The sequence below is a fragment of the Ictalurus furcatus genome, chromosome 16 (assembly GCF_023375685.1).
Source record: "Ictalurus furcatus strain D&B chromosome 16, Billie_1.0, whole genome shotgun sequence".
NCBI classification, from domain to species: domain Eukaryota; kingdom Metazoa; phylum Chordata; class Actinopteri; order Siluriformes; family Ictaluridae; genus Ictalurus; species Ictalurus furcatus.
In genome coordinates this window covers 23,618,834-23,637,870 of record NC_071270.1, presented here as the reverse complement: position 1 = coordinate 23,637,870, position 19,037 = coordinate 23,618,834, and the positions used below count along the sequence as shown (strand labels likewise).

Here is a 19,037-nt window from a genome sequence, read left to right as displayed (position 1 = left end):
AGGAGCGGGTGGGGTTTGACGCAGTTTTGGCGCAGAAAGGGCGGTGCCCATGTCTCGTCGCAGTGAGATTGTGACCTATGACTAATTTTTTGCAGATGTACTTAGACACACAGTTTGTTGGACACTTCCCCCTTGGTGCCACCAACGGAGACAGAGCTACACAGATCCACCACCTGTCAAGACCTCCGCGAAACTCAGCTACTACAATCTTCAGTCCAACTCCTCTTTTAGGAAACGAACAGCAAAACGTGAAGGGAACGGACATGCTGTTTAAACCGGAGACGTTCCTCGAGGAACTCCGATCCATTCATCTTTTTCTTCTTATATCCATTTTGTGAATGTTCCATGGATATACCTTCCATCTGCCATTCATGCACTGGATTCATTTAGCCATCCTCATCTGCATGATGAAACCGTACTTTATGGTGTTGACGGAGATCCGATACGAGGTTCTCTTTGGACCGGTCCACGGGGTGAAGACTCGCCTCACATCTCTGCCCAGGACGCCATTGTGCTTGATCTAACCATGCAGTTCCTCTCAGGTCCATGGTTGTGCCAAGCACTTTGGAGACTTGCGAGCGCATTCGTCTTGTTACGTCCTTCTTCATCTTCTCGGTATATGAAATCATGAAAGCTTGACCTTTTATTGTGTGTGTGTGTGTGTTCGGTTCATTATATTTAAAAGAAAAACATTCATGAGCATCTCGAGAAATAAAGCAGTCTATATTGTTGTGTTTTTTTAATCAGATCGGATCTGAACAGATCCAGTGGCACAAGGTAAAAGTGTAAAAATCTGATTTTAAGAAAATGTATATTAAAATGCTACACCACTTGTGGAGATGAGCATTACAGTCTTGGTGACCTTGGCAAAGCATCAGACATGGGTGCATCAGACATGGGTGCATCAGGAATCCTCATTATTTCAAAAGGTACATTAAACCAAGAACATTACGTAAAATATACGGTGATACAGCAACATTGTGTCATATCAAATGATTGGATGATGTGGATTTCACTTGCAATATGGCTTTATTCTCAAAGCACCATTAATAAGTGCAAGATTTCAGAACATAAAATGTGACAATTGGTTAAAATCCCTTTTTTCAACCTGTCCACCAAACATCATACACAGTTCTGAATGAATCAGCAGCGTATCCAACTAGTCTCCGCTCATATAAAGCTGCTTTTACGTGACATGATGAACGTGATATGAAGAAAGAGAGAGAGAGAGAGAGAGAAAAAAAACACCCTGACATGACTGTGATGAATGAAAGTCAGCAGGTTCATGAGAGGTGGAGCTTCTCAAGTCTCAAACTGGTCTCAGACTGCTTTAAACAACAGAGGTCATCATGTAGCTCATAAGCTCGGCTCGAAACATCTCTCTCTATAACCTTTATCGCTAATATGTTGTAGGTCCCAACCAAAATAAGTGCCATTATTATCCTGCTTGGCACAACTTGCACTTGCTCACTAACAAACCTGTAAATAAAACGAAGCATATCATTTTGGACGTGTCTTTTGGATATTAATTCTTTTTTTTTTTTTTAAAGCAGTAGATGTCTTACTGTAGGTCGTACCCTCAGCTCACGCATCTCTCTCTCTCTCTCTCTATCATGATTATATTTTAGTTCACAACCATGTCACTAGACAAGCCAAAATGATCACCAATCAGTTGCTGAATGAGTACATTTTAGTTATTTGAATACAAGATAGTACATAGATAGATATACACACACATGCACAGGTGAAATCCTGCTTTCGCATCCTTAAAGCGGTTCATCTTTTTTTTTTTTTTTTAATCAATTTAATCAAAATTTTCTCAACCAAATCTGTGCTTTATAAAGAGTTTTATCTAGCTGTTACTCATATTTATTAAATGGTGTCATTCGATATCGCTAATTCTTAAGGGAAATTATTGGACATCAGAACAACTAGTTTGGAAAAATCAAACTGGATGCCATTTTGAATCATAGACAAAATCTATCTTAATGGGCTAGTATTAAGTATGTAAGTATGCACTCACTGATACTCACTGTACTCAATGTAAATATGCATCGACTCACTCAATTTAGCAGCTAACGTTTTTATGAGCTAGCGTGAATGTGAAGGTCGTCATTTCTTAAGCTCAGACAGCTTTCCAGTCAATGACAGGATCTAAAAATAGATAATACACACTCTTAGAACTTTCTAAGCATGCTACGATCCTGGAAAATGTGCAGATAGGGCCACTGGGATCTAGTTTAGATCATAAATATTAGTATGGTGTGGTACACTCCTTACACGTATAAAAATCTAAATCTATTTCTGCCTTCATTTCTAGTTGAACACATTTTTAAAGCAGCAACTTGAGTAAAAAGTTCAAATATTCACAAGTTTCAGAATTTCTTAGTACTTTAGTGCTACACAAGTTTGTGTAAAACCTGATCCATGATTTAGGTCAAGTCTATGAGCGGGCAATCTGAACACGAGGTTCAGAGGAAGAGACGAGACTCGAGGAAAATTCGACCTTTTTTTGTACAAAGAAAGTAACGTGGCCAATAGTGACCTAGAAATAGTCCGGAATATTGAATAGGCAAGGTATTAAACATTTCCCTTCTTTGTATTAAATTTGAAAATTTTTCCGTTTATTATTATTTTTTAAATCCCAGATTCACAATGTGGTCTCACGTTTTTGGGTCCTGCTGTACACACACACACACACATTATATATGTATTATATATATATATGTGTATGTATATTATATATATATGTGTGTGTGTGTGTACATATATATATACACACATATATATATATACACATATATATATACACATATATATATATACACACATTATATATATATATTAGTTAACATTAATAAACCATAAGTAATGTTAACGCATATTATTTAAGGTTTCTTCAATTGTGTCCTTTCTACCTGTTTATTTCATCCATGACAAAAATATCCACATTAATAAGCAAAACAAAGGATAATTTATCGCATGTTTCTGTAATGTGACGTGGTTTATTATTTGAAAAAATCATCAGTTAACACAAGTGTTAGCTACTTTTTTGATGTTACTGAAGCAAAACTTCAGTATTAATATGAAGCATTACACAGATTTTAAGAAACTGAAAGAAAATCACAATGTGCTTTGTAAACTGTATGTCTAAACCTAATAATAATAATAATAATAATAAAAAAGACACCAGATGGTTATTAAGGCCAAGAAATGCTTTCAGATTTTTCTCTTCCTTCAAGTTTTTGCCCCCCTGCACCCCCACCCCCCTTCCCTTCCCCTTCGTGTACCTGCTCAGAACTGGAAGCGCACTAAAACGTAAATGACAATGACAACGACAACGTAAATATATCCAATTACACAAAACATCACTGGCAGTCAATCAATGATCAGCTCGGATGATGATTGATGGACATTGTTCTGGAGATGAAGTATAAATCAATGTGCATTAGTATTCTGCGTCAGAGCCGCTTCTTTACTGCTTTGAATAGTGATGACTTTGTGCATAAAACTGTCCGGTCTCTCCATCACAGTGGTTACAGTATTGTTGTATGAGGATTAATCAATATTTCAGAATTATAGATGCTGTAAGACCTTGAGTCAACATCGTTCTGCTTTAGGAGACACAGAACCCCGTTCAAAAGATTTCAAAGAAGAAATAAACCAGTGCTTTTCGGCCAGATCTGGATAATCAAATATCCTAAGTGAGACTGTATGATGTGGAAGCCTGAGATTTACACCCCTGCGTGGTAGTGTCTCAAACAATGTCTCAAAATGAGTCATTCACGTTTTCTACTCAAATGTGATGTCACATTGGAACAGGCCCCGCCCATGAGTGCGACAGACTCCACCTTATTAGCATAGATCCTCCCCGAGTGAGCTGAACGCAGTCCGCCACATTCTCCACGCTGGAGCAACTATTAGCGTAATAAGTGATCAGAAGAATGTCTCAGCTTCGTAAACGTCGTAAGCGTGCCCCAAAAAATAGCTAAATTCGTATACGTTTGTTCGAATAACCTTACACCAGACTGCTTTGTGAACGAGGGTCAATACAAGGCAGGATTTGCCGAAAAGTTGATTCTCAAAGATGGATCAGTACCAACTGTTCGTGATTCAGCTTCATATCCAGAACACGTAAGCATCACACTTTATATTATGAATGTTTGCAAATCACCTTCGGAATGTGCTCGTTAGCAGATTTCGCGGCTAAAAAGTTACCATTGTCTCTGATTGTATTCACAGAGACCAGAGCTATGTCGTTATTTTTATTTTTAACCTGAAAACGCTTACCGTCTGTATAATATTCATACATATAAGGACGAACCGGTATTTACGGTGTCAGTCATAATGCTTCTATTGATTTGCTGATGCCATAGTTGCAGAGGTGTAAAGGCACAGCCCTATTCTGGAAAGGGGGCGGGGACCAGCAGCTCATTTGCATTTAAAGAATGGTATAATAAATAATCCGTGGGGTATTTTGGGATGAAGCTTTACAGACACATTCTGGGGACACCCGAGACTTGTATTACATCTTGTAAAAAGGGGCATAATAGGTCCCCTTTAAAGCTACACAGAACCTATTCTGCATCACGTTTCAACTATAGCAAGGAGCACTGAAGCTGTTCTGGTGGCCCAACCCATTTTTCCTTTAATTTGTCCCACCATATATATATAAAAAGAACATGCCACTAACACGTCTCATTAAATCAATGTGATGAACACGGCAAATGTTAACAGAAATTGATGTACTGTTACTAAATGCCCAATGTAATAGAAAGGAAAAAAAAAACACATCATACAGGTGACGCTTCCTGCTTCATCAAATTCCCATCCATGTGAACATACAATCCCAATTCTGTTGGGACAGTATAGAAAATGCAAAAAAAAAAAAAAAAAAAGAAAGAGCCATTTGAAAATTGAATTCACGCTGTACTGTATTCAAAACATTATTAACACATTATTTGATGTTTTACTTTGTATATTTTCAAAAATAAATTAAACACACTCATTTCAAATTCAAAGTTGGGACAGTCGACTGTTTCCCACTGTGTAACGTCACCTTTTCTTTTAATAACAGCGTTTGGACGCTGAGTGAAGACACCAGTTGGTTAAGTTTAGCAAGTGGAATTTTCCCCCATTCATCCATTATGCATTTCTTCAGCTGTGTAACTGTACAGGGCTTCGTTGCCTTATTTTGCACTTCATAACGCACCACACATTCTCAATCAGAGACGGGTCAGGACTGCAGCAGGCCACACTAGCACCCGCACTCTCTGCTTACGCAACCATGCGCTTGTAATCCGGGCAGAATGTGGTGTGGCGTTGTCCTGCTCTGGATGGCAGCTCCATAATGTGTACATATCTTTCTGCATTAATGATGCCCTCACAGATGTGTAAGTTACCCATGCCATGGTCATTGACACGCCCACATACCATGACAGACGTTGGCTTTTGGATCTGACGCTGAGAACAGCTTCGATGGTCCTTTTCCTCTTTGGCCCGGAGAACACGACAGCTGATTTGTCCAAAAACTATCTGAAATGTCGACTCGTCGGACCACAAAACACGATTCCACTGTACTACTGTCCATCTCAGATGAGACCGAGCCCAGAGAAGTGGGCGGAGCTTCTGGACAGTGTTGATGTACGGCTTCTGCTTTGCACAGTAAAGCCTTAACTTGCATCTGTGGATGCAGCGGCGAATGGTGTCGACTGACAAAGGTTTACCAAAGTATTCCCGAGCCCATGTCAGGATCTCCATTACTGACTCATGACGGTTTTTAAGACAGTGACGTCTGAGGGATAGGAGATCACGCGCATTCAGAAGTTGTTTTCGGCCTCGCCCTTTACACACCGAGATTTGACCGGATTCCTCGAATCTTTTAATTATATTGTGCACTGTAGAAGGTGAAACGCCCAAAATCCTACCGATTTGTCTTTGGGGAATGTTGTTCTCAAAGTGTTGGCAGATCGGTGAGCCTCGACCCATCCTTGCTCATGAAGGACTAGGCCTTTTTTGGAGGCTCCTTATATACTAGGATTAGACGACTGCCTCACCTGTTTCACATCACCTTCTTATTTCAACTTCTCACATCGCTATTAGTCCTAAATTGCCCCGTCCCAACTTATTTGGAACGTGTCGCAAGCATCGATTTCAAAATAAACATTTATCGTCAAAAAACTATGCAGTCGATTAGCTAAAACATCAAGTACCTTGTCTTTATACGTTCTTTGTTTAAATACGAGTCAAAGTACATTTACAAATCATTCCTCTTCGTTTTTATTAGCATTTTCCAAACTGTCCCAACATTTTCGGAATCGGGGTTGTAGAAATTCACTTTCACACACTAGAGCAATTAACGGAGAAAGAACCGCTCACAATTTCAGTCTGGAGTTACATCAGGGCTGAAACATTGAAGAAAAATAAACAACAAAAAAAAAAAAAAAAAAAAAAAAAAAAAAACAAGAACCCCAAAACAAACATTCATAAGCTGAGCATTTTTCTCCCCAAGCACCACTGAAGAGACCCAAGAAACGCATGCAAACCTTCAGCGAAGCCTCACACACCCTTACTAACAGTCACACTGAAATCAAGTGTTGCGAATGAATCAACCGTTCGGATAAGTCGACAAATGCAAACCCATATTTATCACATGCTTTAAACAAGAGTTCATCTTATGCTTTGACTCACTAGTACAAATCTGGGGGGGGACAACAAAAAAAACCACACACGCACACAAGAAATCTACAAAACATTTTTAAAAAATCTGTAATTTTAGAAACCAAACAAAAAAAAAAAGGGCAAATTATTAAGATGGGACAATTACAAACACTCGAGTTTGTTACAAAAATGATCCATCCATCTTTCCTTTCCAAGCCGTACAAGAGAAAGAAGAAAAATAATATTAAAGAAGAAAAAAAAATAATAATTAACGAACCGAATCCAAAGCAGAATTAGAATTTTAGGACGTCTATGATTGGACAAGTTCATGTAGATTTTTCAGCTCGTGTAGATTAACACTCTTGCACATTTCATCATCGACGTGTTCTGATACACAGCACTCTTATCACACTGTTCGTGGAAGTATTACATAACACGTGCGTCACACAGTTCCTGTGGTTGGTTTTTTGGGGGTTTTTTTTTGTAAATGAGATGAATAAGCATTCCTCACCGCAAGAAAATTCAGCTTTACCGACAAATCGTGCCATTTTAAAGCGACCGTTTCTGTCACTACAAGAAAAAGAGCGATATTAAAGAGGAGAAAAAAAATACGGACTGGCCTAACTTCCATTCCAAGTCCTGAACAGACAGTGGTATGCTGATGACTGTGGAGAAATTGATCATCATGGTCCTCTAGGATCATCATGGATCTCTATACACCTCTAGGAACGCTACTGGCTAGACAGGATTCACAAAATGAACAGAAATAAAAAGTAGTAAATCTGTGTGTTGGGGGGAGGGGAGGGGAGGTGAATGACCATCAAAGTGTTCACATCATCACCACGCAGATCACTGAGAAAGCTTTAACGTTCATCTTTCTAAGGATCTCCATTCACCTCACTGTACCTGCCTTAAAATGGCATCTTCACCAAGAATATATTTACATATTAGCATGTTTTTTTAAACTATATTTCAGAATTACGGTTCATCTACACCATTAAAAAAAACATCATCATACCAGTCATGACATGGTGGAGTTCAGACTAAAGTCTGACGGGGAAAATAGAAATGTTACCTGGAAGATGAATATACACACAAACTATCAGAAAGCAGAAAAACAATGTTTTCTGTCAACCCAGTGAAGCGCAGACCTTCATACAATACACCCTCTTTAATACAGGACGTCCCACAATTCTCCACACACAGGGGGAAATGAACACCACGATTTCAATTATATATATGTATGAGATTCAAGAACGCCTTTGAACACAGAACGTACTGAAATTGTTCTCGTGGCTGGATCAGGAAGCTGTCGCAAGGTTGCGATGGACTTTAACAGGAAACATGGTGAGCACATCACATACACAACACTGTTACCAAACTTACTAACAAACTCGAAAAGACTGGAAGTGATGCGGACCGACCGAGGACGTCCACGAACGTCCGCTGACGAAGACGCGACCGACGTGGTCCTGGCGTCCCTAGTCCCGCACGTATGGAGACTTTTGGGACACCCTGTAAAGTGCGAGTGTAATATTTGTCTTTAAATCACACAAATATGAGCCTGATGCTCAGGATGTATTCGCAATCCCACCGCCGTATTTTTAAACGGATTCGCAACATCTTCACGACTATTAAACCGGAGGAAGTACGATCTCACGGCTTGAATCCTGACGCCGTGATTAAAATGGAAGAAAAATGAATCCGAGGCTGACTGATGCATCAGATTCGAGCGTGTAAACGAAATGGAGGTGGGATTTAACATACACTGAGAATTTTCGTTAAACATTCCATTAAAAAAAAAAAAAAAAACAACACTGTTTTGAGAGCATTGTCGCTTAAAACGAAGACATTGTGTCCGGAAATCTGCCAGGAAACACTTCGCTGTGCGTCGTTATCTTACATACAATATGGGTGAAGATTCATTTTTTTCCTCTCTCACGTGACTGGGAAAACTCGTTAAACGTTTTATCCCTACGTCGTTTCTCATTGGCTGGTTCACAGTGACGTCAGATCACCATCCAAAGCTCAGTTCGATCAAACGGATTAAAACCCGCACGCGGCCACACTTTAGCTTGTCCGGTTGTTCGCGCTGGTTTTGTTGCCCGATATCAAGAAACTCCCGCGAGCGTCGAATTATTTTCTCTCTCTCACCCCTTTACGGTTTACGTTTTGATTTCACGTTTAATGACGAGTTCTTATTAAACAGAAACGCTCTGTATGCTGCTTTATGGTGTGTTTTTTGATTTATTTATTTATCAGAAATCGATATCCATGTCCATTAAAGTGATCTCAGCTGTCGTTATCTGAAATCATGCACTCGTATCATTAGCGCTCCTAACTCTGGTAGTACCCTAGTACGTAGAACCGTCTTACAAGTAAACACTCCTGGGGCTGGGACGCAAATCACATGAGAGCGCCGCGTGTTCAGCAGTGATAAGCGCGCAGACGCCAAATCAAGAGAAAACAGACGCAGCTCTGGCGCAGCAGAGGAAGTGAGGACGCTGCGGTCGCGAGAACACGTCCCGCACTTCCTCATGAGGAGCTGGTTCGAAAAACGTGAGGACCAGAATGCCAGAGTGTGTGTGTGTGTGTGTGTGAGTGCTGCTGCGGTGAAGCGGAAAGTAAGAGACGTCTCGTGGAATTTTCCGAACCCAAACCTGTCCATGCAGAAAGGATTACGATTAGTCACATTTCCCCTGTAGAAGTCATCGAATATAAAAATCTTTAACAAACCTCATGGCCGTTTTTGTTACTGGAGGAATATCTCTCGAACACGCTCTGGACAATAAAAAAAACAAGGTATACGAACTCTCGCCCTCAATCGTATGGTCTCTGAACGAGGTAACGCCCGACCCCGAAACGTCGGCAGATTGTGTGAAAGGAAGTGGGATGTTTTGAAGCGCGTACGTCGTCGCGATGTTGAGCGTTCATCGAGAATGAAAACGTGTTCCTGTGAAACGGCGGCACTAAGGACGACTCGACGTGAATATTTTGTCACTTAGGAGAACACGCACCGATGTGGCTGCTAGCTTGGCGACTTTGTTAGTAGACAAGTGAGAAGTAGTTTGTGAAAATAAAACTCCCAGGAGCAAGAAACAGACAGCTGAGCGAGTGGACGGAGTTTTTTTCCCTGATTCTGACTCAGGTGTGCAAGCAAAATAATTCCAGCTGTACCAGGTTTCCTGATCTTTACACACACACACACACACACACACACACACACACAAGGATAGAAAGGTGTTTTGGCAGCAGCAGTAGCAGCGTCTCTGATTCTCACTCGCTGTCTGTAGGTCACAGTAAGAGGCAAAGCGCTCGCGCTCTCTCTCTCTCCCTCTCAACCCCCCCCCCCCCCCCCCCAGGCTCGCCACAGATTCGTTGTGAATCAAACCCGAGGTCTCTTAGGTCTTAATGAATTGCCCATCTTATCCGCTGCACATCTGGCCAGCTGTTTCCTCTCTCTCTCAGGCGTAAATACGGGAGGATCCTGCGGTGTGCGTCGTTCCTTCCTCCAGCCGCTCCGAAGAGGTCTGCTGCACCTGCTTCATCATGCCCACGTAGTCATAAACGCCAACCTCGTGGTTCTTCGCTCGCAGAGCCGCCGTGTGCAGCTTCTCCAGGAAATCAGGCATGCCTGAGACGGAATTTTTTTTTTTTTTTTTTAATAAAAGCAGACGTTAAAAATAAAAAGCAGCACAGAAACAGAAGAACGAGAGACAAAGATGCAAATAAAAGGTGGGGAGGTGGATGGAGATATCTATAGAGAGATAGATGTACTGTTAGACAAATGGATGGATATAGGACAGAGAGAGTGATAAATGAATGGGCAAGAGGAACAGACTGATACAGAGATTAACAACGGGTCAAAAACAGATGGAAGTGGAGGAGGGGAGAAATCGAGATTAATAGTAGAATAGAAATAAAATAGAGAAGAGATCGAAATAAAGAACGATTTTTTAAGCGGTTAAAAAAAAAAAAAAAAAAAAAAAAAAAAAGGAATGAAAGGAGCACAGAATGAATAAATATGAAGCCAGAGACGAGGAAAAGCAAAAACAGATCCAGGCTTATAGACAATCAGAGAGAGAGAGAGAGAGAGAGAGAGAGAGAGAGAGAGAGAGAAGAAAGAAGGAAAACAGGGTTGTTGTTTTTTTTAAGTAAAGGAAAACAATAGAAAAAAAAAAGATGGGGAAAAGTGAAAAGAGAAAAAAGGAATAAAAATCCTTTGAACGTTTTTTTTTTTTTTTTTTAATTTTTATAAAGACAAAATGAAAGAAAATACATTTAAAAAAAAAAAGAAGAAGAAAAGTGTAGCAGAAAAGCAGAAGCGTGTAGAATTAAATAATCAAATGAAGAAAATATGTCTTATGAGATCTCTACATAACACACAAACACTCACCGCTGGACACCATCCAGCTCAGACAGTAACGAGGGAAAACCGTCTGAGGATCATCGCTGTACGTCAACAGATAGTCAAATCCATTCTGAGGAAACATGAGGATCAGATCACACCACATCAGACTGGATCAGATAACACAGTCTCACACTCACTCACTCACTCACTCATACACACACACACACTAAACAGATTAATGGAGACACAGGGTGGATAGAATTAGACAAATTGGTGGATGGAAGAGATTCATACAAGAGGGAGCAGTGAACAGGTATGATGGACAGACAGACCAATAGGTAGATGTATGCATGGAGAGACAGAGGGATTGACAGCTTCTTAAACAGGTGGACGAACGAACGGGAAAACGGTGAATGCAGGACAGGCAGACGAGTGAAGGGATGGAGAAAAGGATGGATGGATGCAGGACAGAGCGACAGACAGCCAGACGGATGGATGGATGGATGGATGGATACAGGACACACGGACGGATGGATGCAGGACAGAGCGACAGACAGCCAGAGGGATGGATGGATGAACAGGTGGATATTACAAAGGAAAATTTGTGATAAGAGACATAAATTGACAGACTGATATGACAAAGAATCGTACAGATGGATGGATACTGTACTGCTGGACAAACGGATACATGGATGGATGGATGGAGGGACAGCAAAATGCATAGATGGATGAAAGGAAAGACAGATCAATTGATAGATATGATGGACGATGGAGGGAGAAGATATATAAGACAATCGCAGACAGATGGACTGATAGAAAGACAAGTGAATAATAGCTGGCACACAGAGAGAGATGATGGAGGGATGAAAGGATTGAGAGAGACACACACACACACACACACACACACACACACACACACGGTTCTCTCACCTCATCGAAGGATTTGTGGGGTCGGATGACCATCCTGGAGCAATACGAGTGAACTCTAACAAACTCCTGCGTCTCGGGAACGCCAGGATGTTCCACAGCTCTGACACACACACACACACCTCAATAGTTATGTTTCCGTCCAAGTTGAGAAATTTAACTTGTGCAAAAAATTGGAATATCAGATAAAAACATTTACGAATAAAAGCATCGGCTCCATCGAACGTGTTCAAGGGAACAAAATCGTCACTTCCGGCGAAACTGCCGCATCTCGCTCGCCGCCGTTTTTACCTTTCAGACCCAATTATCCATATTTTTTCATGCACATCGAGGAATTCGGTAAATGCGTTTCCGTCATAGTTTATGCGCATGTCTTCTTCGAATACAAAAAAAAAAAAAAAAACACATACGTTTCTTTGTATGCATTTTGGAGATTTTATTCGTGTTTCCATCCAGCGATTTTTAATGCAAAAAAAAAAAAAAAAAAAAAAAAGTCACGTAAAAATACGTAGATGGAAATACGTGAAAACGCTCACCTGGACACCAGGACCATCAGGTTGTTCTCGACGTCCACTTCGTAGCGGCGCACGTACACGTAGTCTCGGGAGTACATCGGGTACTGTGCCGATGAAACAGCAGAAAAACAAGAACTTTCAGACACTCGAGGTGCACAGGATTACCCATAATGCACTGTGATGCATGGGATTGGTCTGATTCACACACATCATACAAATCCCTACCTAACTACACCACTACGGCAGGTGAGAGGAATGTGTGTGTAAGATAAGCCTTACTAATACAATTAGACTGCACGACTGATAAGCCGATTACATAGTCTTACACGACGACTCTGTCGAATTCTCGATTCTGATTGGTCGAAAAATGGTGCTTTATTTATTTATTTATTCATGCATGCATTTCAACAGCAGCTCGGACATTAGTGCGGGTCTATATTAACGCGCACCGCACAGACGGATAAAACGCAAGTCTGATCGTTGATACGGTGACGTTTTCTGTAAGGAGACGTTTATTTATTTGTAACCTTTACAGAAGGAGTCTCCAGTTTCGGCGCTTCAGGACAGAGGAGTGTACTCTCTGCGTTTTTTTCCCCCCTGTAGCAAGACAACCGGCATTGGGTTTTGTCTTTACACGACAACAACGTACTAAAAACGGAAAAGTTTTTCCAACGACGACGTATTACGCTGTATTACACGTGCCAGGCCAGTAGTGGGCGATGTCACTTTGTAAAGAAACACTACGCGCCTGCGCACATAAGCGTTCACGTCAACGTGTCTGCCATATCGATCCGCCCCATAAATGCCGAGACGTCCCTAATGTAATATAATGTAACGTACATGAAATGTACATCAAGCTTTTTTTCATTGTTGAAATAGATTTGTGTGTCTTCGACCCCATCTTTTAGCTTTTCTTGTGCTCCAGGTCAGAATTCTGTCAACAGAACTCGTTCACTTTTAAATACTTGGGGGGGAAATAGTGCAAAATAGTGAGCCACTGGAAGTCCGTCTACTTTCTATATTTTATTAGCAATAAAAGGATACACATACAACAAACAATATAATTATAATACCTAAACATTATTAAAAAGAAACGTTGTGCGCTGCATTAAAACAGTGAAATACATTCTAACAGCTATACCAGGTCATTCTTTTAAACCCATGAAGCTGTGTTTAAATAACACACAAAGAGGTTTCTTGTCTTACAGGGAAATGTGTTGCCCAGTGAACGACCTCTGACCCCGTGTTCAGGTCCCGGTCCAGCACTTCCAGTTTGATCACCAGTGCGTCCCACTTCTTCCTGTATTCGGTGTCCAACTAGAGCACAGGCAAACACAAGAGTGTCTAAACTTAACTCACACCTGCTTGAGGCAAGCATGCGCACATGCACGCACATGCACACGCGCATGCAAATGCAAATGTCACGACCGTAAACAAAAAGGCAGATCAACATGTTCAGACAGTGTTTGGTTTATAATCGTGGGATTTTATTCATCAAAGAGCAGAGTACCTGAACATTGAAGAACTGTCTGGGAGTAACATCAGTGTAGGAACCAAATACTAGAACAGAAGAAGTGGTAAGGAGAACGTTCAGTGTGGATTTCAGCTTCAGGTTATTTCATTAACGACGACACGGCCGTTACCGGCGCTCACCTCGGTACTCGAACAGGTGGCTTCCTTCAACTGGTCTCCTCCACACTTTAAAGGTCTTCTTCTCCATCACCATTTCCCAGCCACCCTCAGCCTGCGCACTGGCCTTCCCCGCAGCGGCCTTCTGCTTTACAGCATCCAGAGCCTGGAGCTCCCACGCACACCTAACACACACACACCTCAGTGTCACAAAACCCAAACACCAGGTAAGTCAGAAGAGAGGAAGGGACATAAAACAGGAGAGGAAAAGGACAAAAAGAAGGAAGAACCCAAAAAGGAAAAAAGGGAAAGAAAGAAAGGAAGGACAAGGAAGGGATGGAAGGAAGGTATGTAAAAAAAGGAGGGAAGAAGAAGGAAAGAGGGGAAGGAAGAGAAAAATCATGAAGGAAGGAAGAAAAACTAAGATGAACAGAAAGGGGGAAACAAAAGGAAGGAAGGAAGGAAGGAAGGACGGAATGATCGGGGGAAGAAGGGAGGAAAAAAAGGAAGGAAGGAAGGATGAAAAAGGGAGGGAGGAAGGAAGGAAGGAAGGAAAAAGAAATGATGGAAGGAAGAAAGGACGCAACAAAGGGAGGGAGGAAGGAAGGAAGATGGAGGAGGTATAAAGGAAGGAAGAAAAAAGATATGGAAAAATGAGAGCAGGAGGAGGTAGGGAGGAAAGGAAGAAAGGATCCTAATAATATTGTAAAAAGAAAGCGAGAGAAACAGGAAAGGAGGACAGGATAAAAAGCCATACACTGATAAGAATAAGGCAGGAGATCTCCACCTAGCTGTAGAAACTCGTACGGCTTTAATACTAACCTCTTCATCTCATCGTCTTTGATCTTCTCGTCCTCCCACATGAACACCCCGGCGAGGGCAGCCAGCAGTTTGCCAGTCGGGGCTTGCTTGTTCTGCAGCCGGCGCCAAATGTTGCCCACCAGCGTCCACCTGCTCCTCTCCGAGTACAGGTTGGAGTAGAGCTCTGCGACCTGCAACGCTCGCCTCAGTCTCTGTCCGGTCACAAAGCTGCAGTGGTCAGCCAGGATGGACAGAAGCCCTTCTCGCTTCTTCTTTCCAGGGATGCTCTCACCACATCCTCTTCCTGCTTTCTGGAGCCATGTGTAGAGAGACTCGAGCCATGCAGCAGCTTCAGACCTGCCATGTCCTGCTCCACTGCTGTGTCTTAGAGCAGGCGTGCAATGCAGACGAGCAGCACGCGCGCTCATGCTGCACAGGGGGGCACACTGGACGGATTTGAACATGTCTGGTGCACGTGTGTGTGTATGTGTAATTTAAGATGTCTTTTCAATGAGTAGCAGGGATCACAAAGCTTTGAAGATTTCCTCAGATTGGACAGATTCCCATGCAGGATTAGGACAGCTAGCATGCAATGTCACGCCGTCCACATGTATAAACAACTTACAGGAGTGTAAACAACCACGTGACCTGCATGCAACGACAGATTAAATTCTAAATAACAGTTGTACTATTCATAAGTATCTTCTATTCATCCGGAATTAATGCAGAATCCGGATTAAAAATCTTACAAGAGGTGTGAACAGTTTGACATTAGCTAACTAGCTAGCTTCTGAACACCACAAAAGCCCAAAGAGGAAGTGCTTTAAAGAAGCAAAACTGTCTGCATCGCGTAATATTTTTCATACAATGTTTACGTTCTGTTAATATTTTAGAATTCACTTAATTATTTCTCCTCACCGTTTTTTTTTTTTTAAACTACTTTTTAATCCTGACTCTGCATTCCTGCCGTCCTCATGCTCTCAGGGGCAGCGCACGTCTCCAAGTGCGTCCATATTGTCACACCCACACGTTGTTATGAAGATTCTGATTGGTCCGCTCGAGTGTCCTTCAATATTACGCAGCGTGCGTAAGTTTAGGTACCGCCTATACGTTGTTTCGACGAGTCTGATTGGTTGTTTCAGCTCATGGTTACGATTACCGGAAGTGTGCGGAGCTTATCTGGACTAGCATGCTCAATTATCCGTATTTAAGTCAGTTTTAAAGACTGTAAAGCTTCGCTAAAAGTCTCCCCCCCCCCAAAAAAAGAATCATAGATATTAATTATTGCAAAAGTGAATTAAAACAATGAATTGAATGAATAAAAACAAGCTTTTAGATTAACAACAAACTTCTTACTGGTGCAACTGACATGTGAAGGTTAAAGGGTCAAATACATCTTGACCTGCTTACATAAAAATACCCAATGTTATCTTTTTCAGGTGACATTAAGTGCTAAAGTGACATTATAAGACAAGGGCATATTGTTCTTATGTTGAAATGTATGGTTCTCCAGACTCTAGTGCAAAAAATAAAATATGAGGAACTACAAAATTTTCAAAATATTCCTTCATAAGTGCTTTTTTTTGGATCCAGTGCCTATCCCAGGAACACGGGGTGTGACGTGGGAACACACTCTGGATTGGATGCCAGTCCATAAGAGAGCATCATGCACACACACACACACACACACACATATTGAAACACTCATTCACACCTAGGGCAATTGAAAGTCACTAATTCATCTACTGACATGTTTTGTTAAATGGGACAAAACCAGAGAACTTGGAGGAAAGGAGTCTAGTCAAGGAGACTCAAGACAGAGTTTTACAAGTCAGACCCGAGCTCAAGGGCGAACCAGGGACCCTGAAGTAGTGAGGCATTGCCACCGTGCTGCCCATTAAATGAATTGTAGGACATATTCGCTTTTTAAAAATTTGCCTCTTTAGTGCTGCACTGGTGTAGCTAACAAATAATATATGCCTATACCTGCAAGTTTAGCATTGTGTAAATTGCATGTTTAGAATTACAATCTCTCCTTAAAATACAGTCTCAATAATGGCATATGTACATAAACGGTTTCATAAAACTGTCTGTGTTTATAGACAGAAAGCAAGACAGAAAGAAAGAAAGTTAGAACTAACTTACAATTCTGCTTTTAAACTTTAAGCCATGTCTCTTACCCGGGTCTGATTCTGGTGCAGAAGGACACCAAACTATGTGCAGAAAATAATTTGGCTTCAAGATGTGCTACGATCAATTTTTATAGATCTGTTTGAGATCTGGTTGAGACACTGAATTCAACACAGCCATCTGAATGCAAATGTCTAATGATTTACAGATGGGTGACAATTTAAAGGAACTCCTGGCCCTGGCTGTTTTGGCTCCATTCGTCCTCTAAGGTGAACCATCCCTGCAAATCAGTGCTGCAGTTTTTCGGGCTGATGAAACATTTCTATCCTACTTCTATGGGAGTGGTCTCTCTTCAAGGCTGACCCCATCGCCATCCACAGGCCAAGGTGGCTCACTGAATGGCATGATGAGGATGAAAATGATTTATATCATATACTATGGCTTTCATAGTTAGCCAGTTGAACACCTATGGGAGATTTTGGAGCGACATGTTAGACAGCGCTCTACACCACCGTTTTCATCTCCAGTACTACACCACCGTGTTCATCTCTCCAGTACAGATACAGAGAATTTTGCAATCTAAGCCGAATCACACTGAAGCTGGTCTGGCAGCTTGTGGTGGCCCAACTCTAATACACTTTCCCATTAATTTGTCACCTGTGTATAGTTTGCACAGTGATAAACTGGTAGCTACTGGCTTCTTTACTTGTTATCTACATGAACTTCAAGACAGCCATGTCTTGTTTACAGTTGGGAAACAGTGTGTAGATTTAATAGTTTCTTTAAAATGATCATAAAAATTTTAGATTTTAAACACACCTTTTCTCCAAACACTTTTCCCTTTCTTCTTTCTAGTCCTTTTAGTAGTTTTTGGGCATGTACAGTACTGTGAAAAAGTATTTGCCCCATCCTGATTTCTTCCGGTTTGCTTGTTGTCCCGAAAAGCTGAAAAGACTCACGCAGCCCAGCCAGGAGACGCCAAGTTGTCATGGAAATTAGACAACACTCACAGACTCGTCCTCTGAAGGTAAAAAAAAAAAAGTTTATTGCAGAAAGCGCTCTGAAGCACTTGTGCTGAACCACTACTATATATATATGAAACGCAGAGCATGACACACTTCTGTGTACCCATAAGAAGCAGTTTGAGGCAGTTCAAACAGGCTTTGTTTTAGGGTCTTAGAAGATGTGCAGATGGACCTTGAACAGAAGAACATGTTTGTGTCTCTGTAAGCAGATGAACATTCTGTACTGATCTCAGTGACATGACATGTCCTTCTTAGGCGTCCCTCATATTAACATGAACAGAAACAAGATTATTACAAAGTAAAAATGAATAATTTCCCTCACACACTAAAGCTATATTTTAAACTGACCACCAGGGGGCGACTTTTCTCCTTTCTATTTGGTGGTTTACTAAACAGTTGAGCTCTTAAGTCCTTCTCTAACTCACTATTTAAGCTGGACCTGTATTTAGAAGTGTAATAGAGCAGGAAACTCAGCACTCTGGACATTTGGGTTCTCTCAGATCTGGTCTAGAATGTAATATTACCTATATTCTACCTAATCTTACCCTGAACCTGTAATGAGAATTACAGAATTCATGAATTAATCTGTTAATTTGTACTTTAGTCACATGACCTAATAAATAATCACACCTGGTATCTCTAATTTCTCTGTACTGCATGTGCATGGTGTATACAGGGAAACTATTCTGGTACATTTTGTACAGCTTATCACAGAGTACAGCAGGAATGTACACCCCATGCATAGTGATACACACACACTGCACACACACACACACACACACACACACATTAGATAACCTTATGTGAGACCTGAAATTTCGAGAGCGTTCCAGAGAACTGAATCCTCATTTTTTTGGTTAATGTTTGATATTCGATGGCAGTATAAATCATGGTGTAAATGGTGTTAATAATAACACTGATGAGTTAATGCAGGTTCACACTGCTTTATAAAGTCCAGTGGAAAATGTTCTCATTGAGTCATGGTAATTGTTAACTGCT

The 19,037-nt window shown here is 41.2% G+C and overlaps 1 protein-coding gene across 1 annotated transcript; it reads right to left on the bottom strand.

The window, feature by feature from the left end:
• Window positions 1–6,255: 6,255 nt before the first annotated feature.
• Window positions 6,256–16,857, bottom strand: stard7 (StAR-related lipid transfer (START) domain containing 7). The gene is made up of 8 exons (XM_053645295.1): window positions 14,905–16,857; window positions 14,107–14,267; window positions 13,964–14,013; window positions 13,660–13,770; window positions 12,475–12,557; window positions 11,942–12,041; window positions 11,057–11,141; window positions 6,256–10,294 (listed from the first exon to the last, which is right to left on the bottom strand). Exons 1-8 carry the CDS (start codon window positions 15,345–15,347, stop codon window positions 10,125–10,127), a joined length of 1,203 nt encoding a protein of 400 aa, XP_053501270.1. The 5' UTR covers window positions 15,348–16,857; the 3' UTR covers window positions 6,256–10,124.
• Window positions 16,858–19,037: the final 2,180 nt, after the last annotated feature.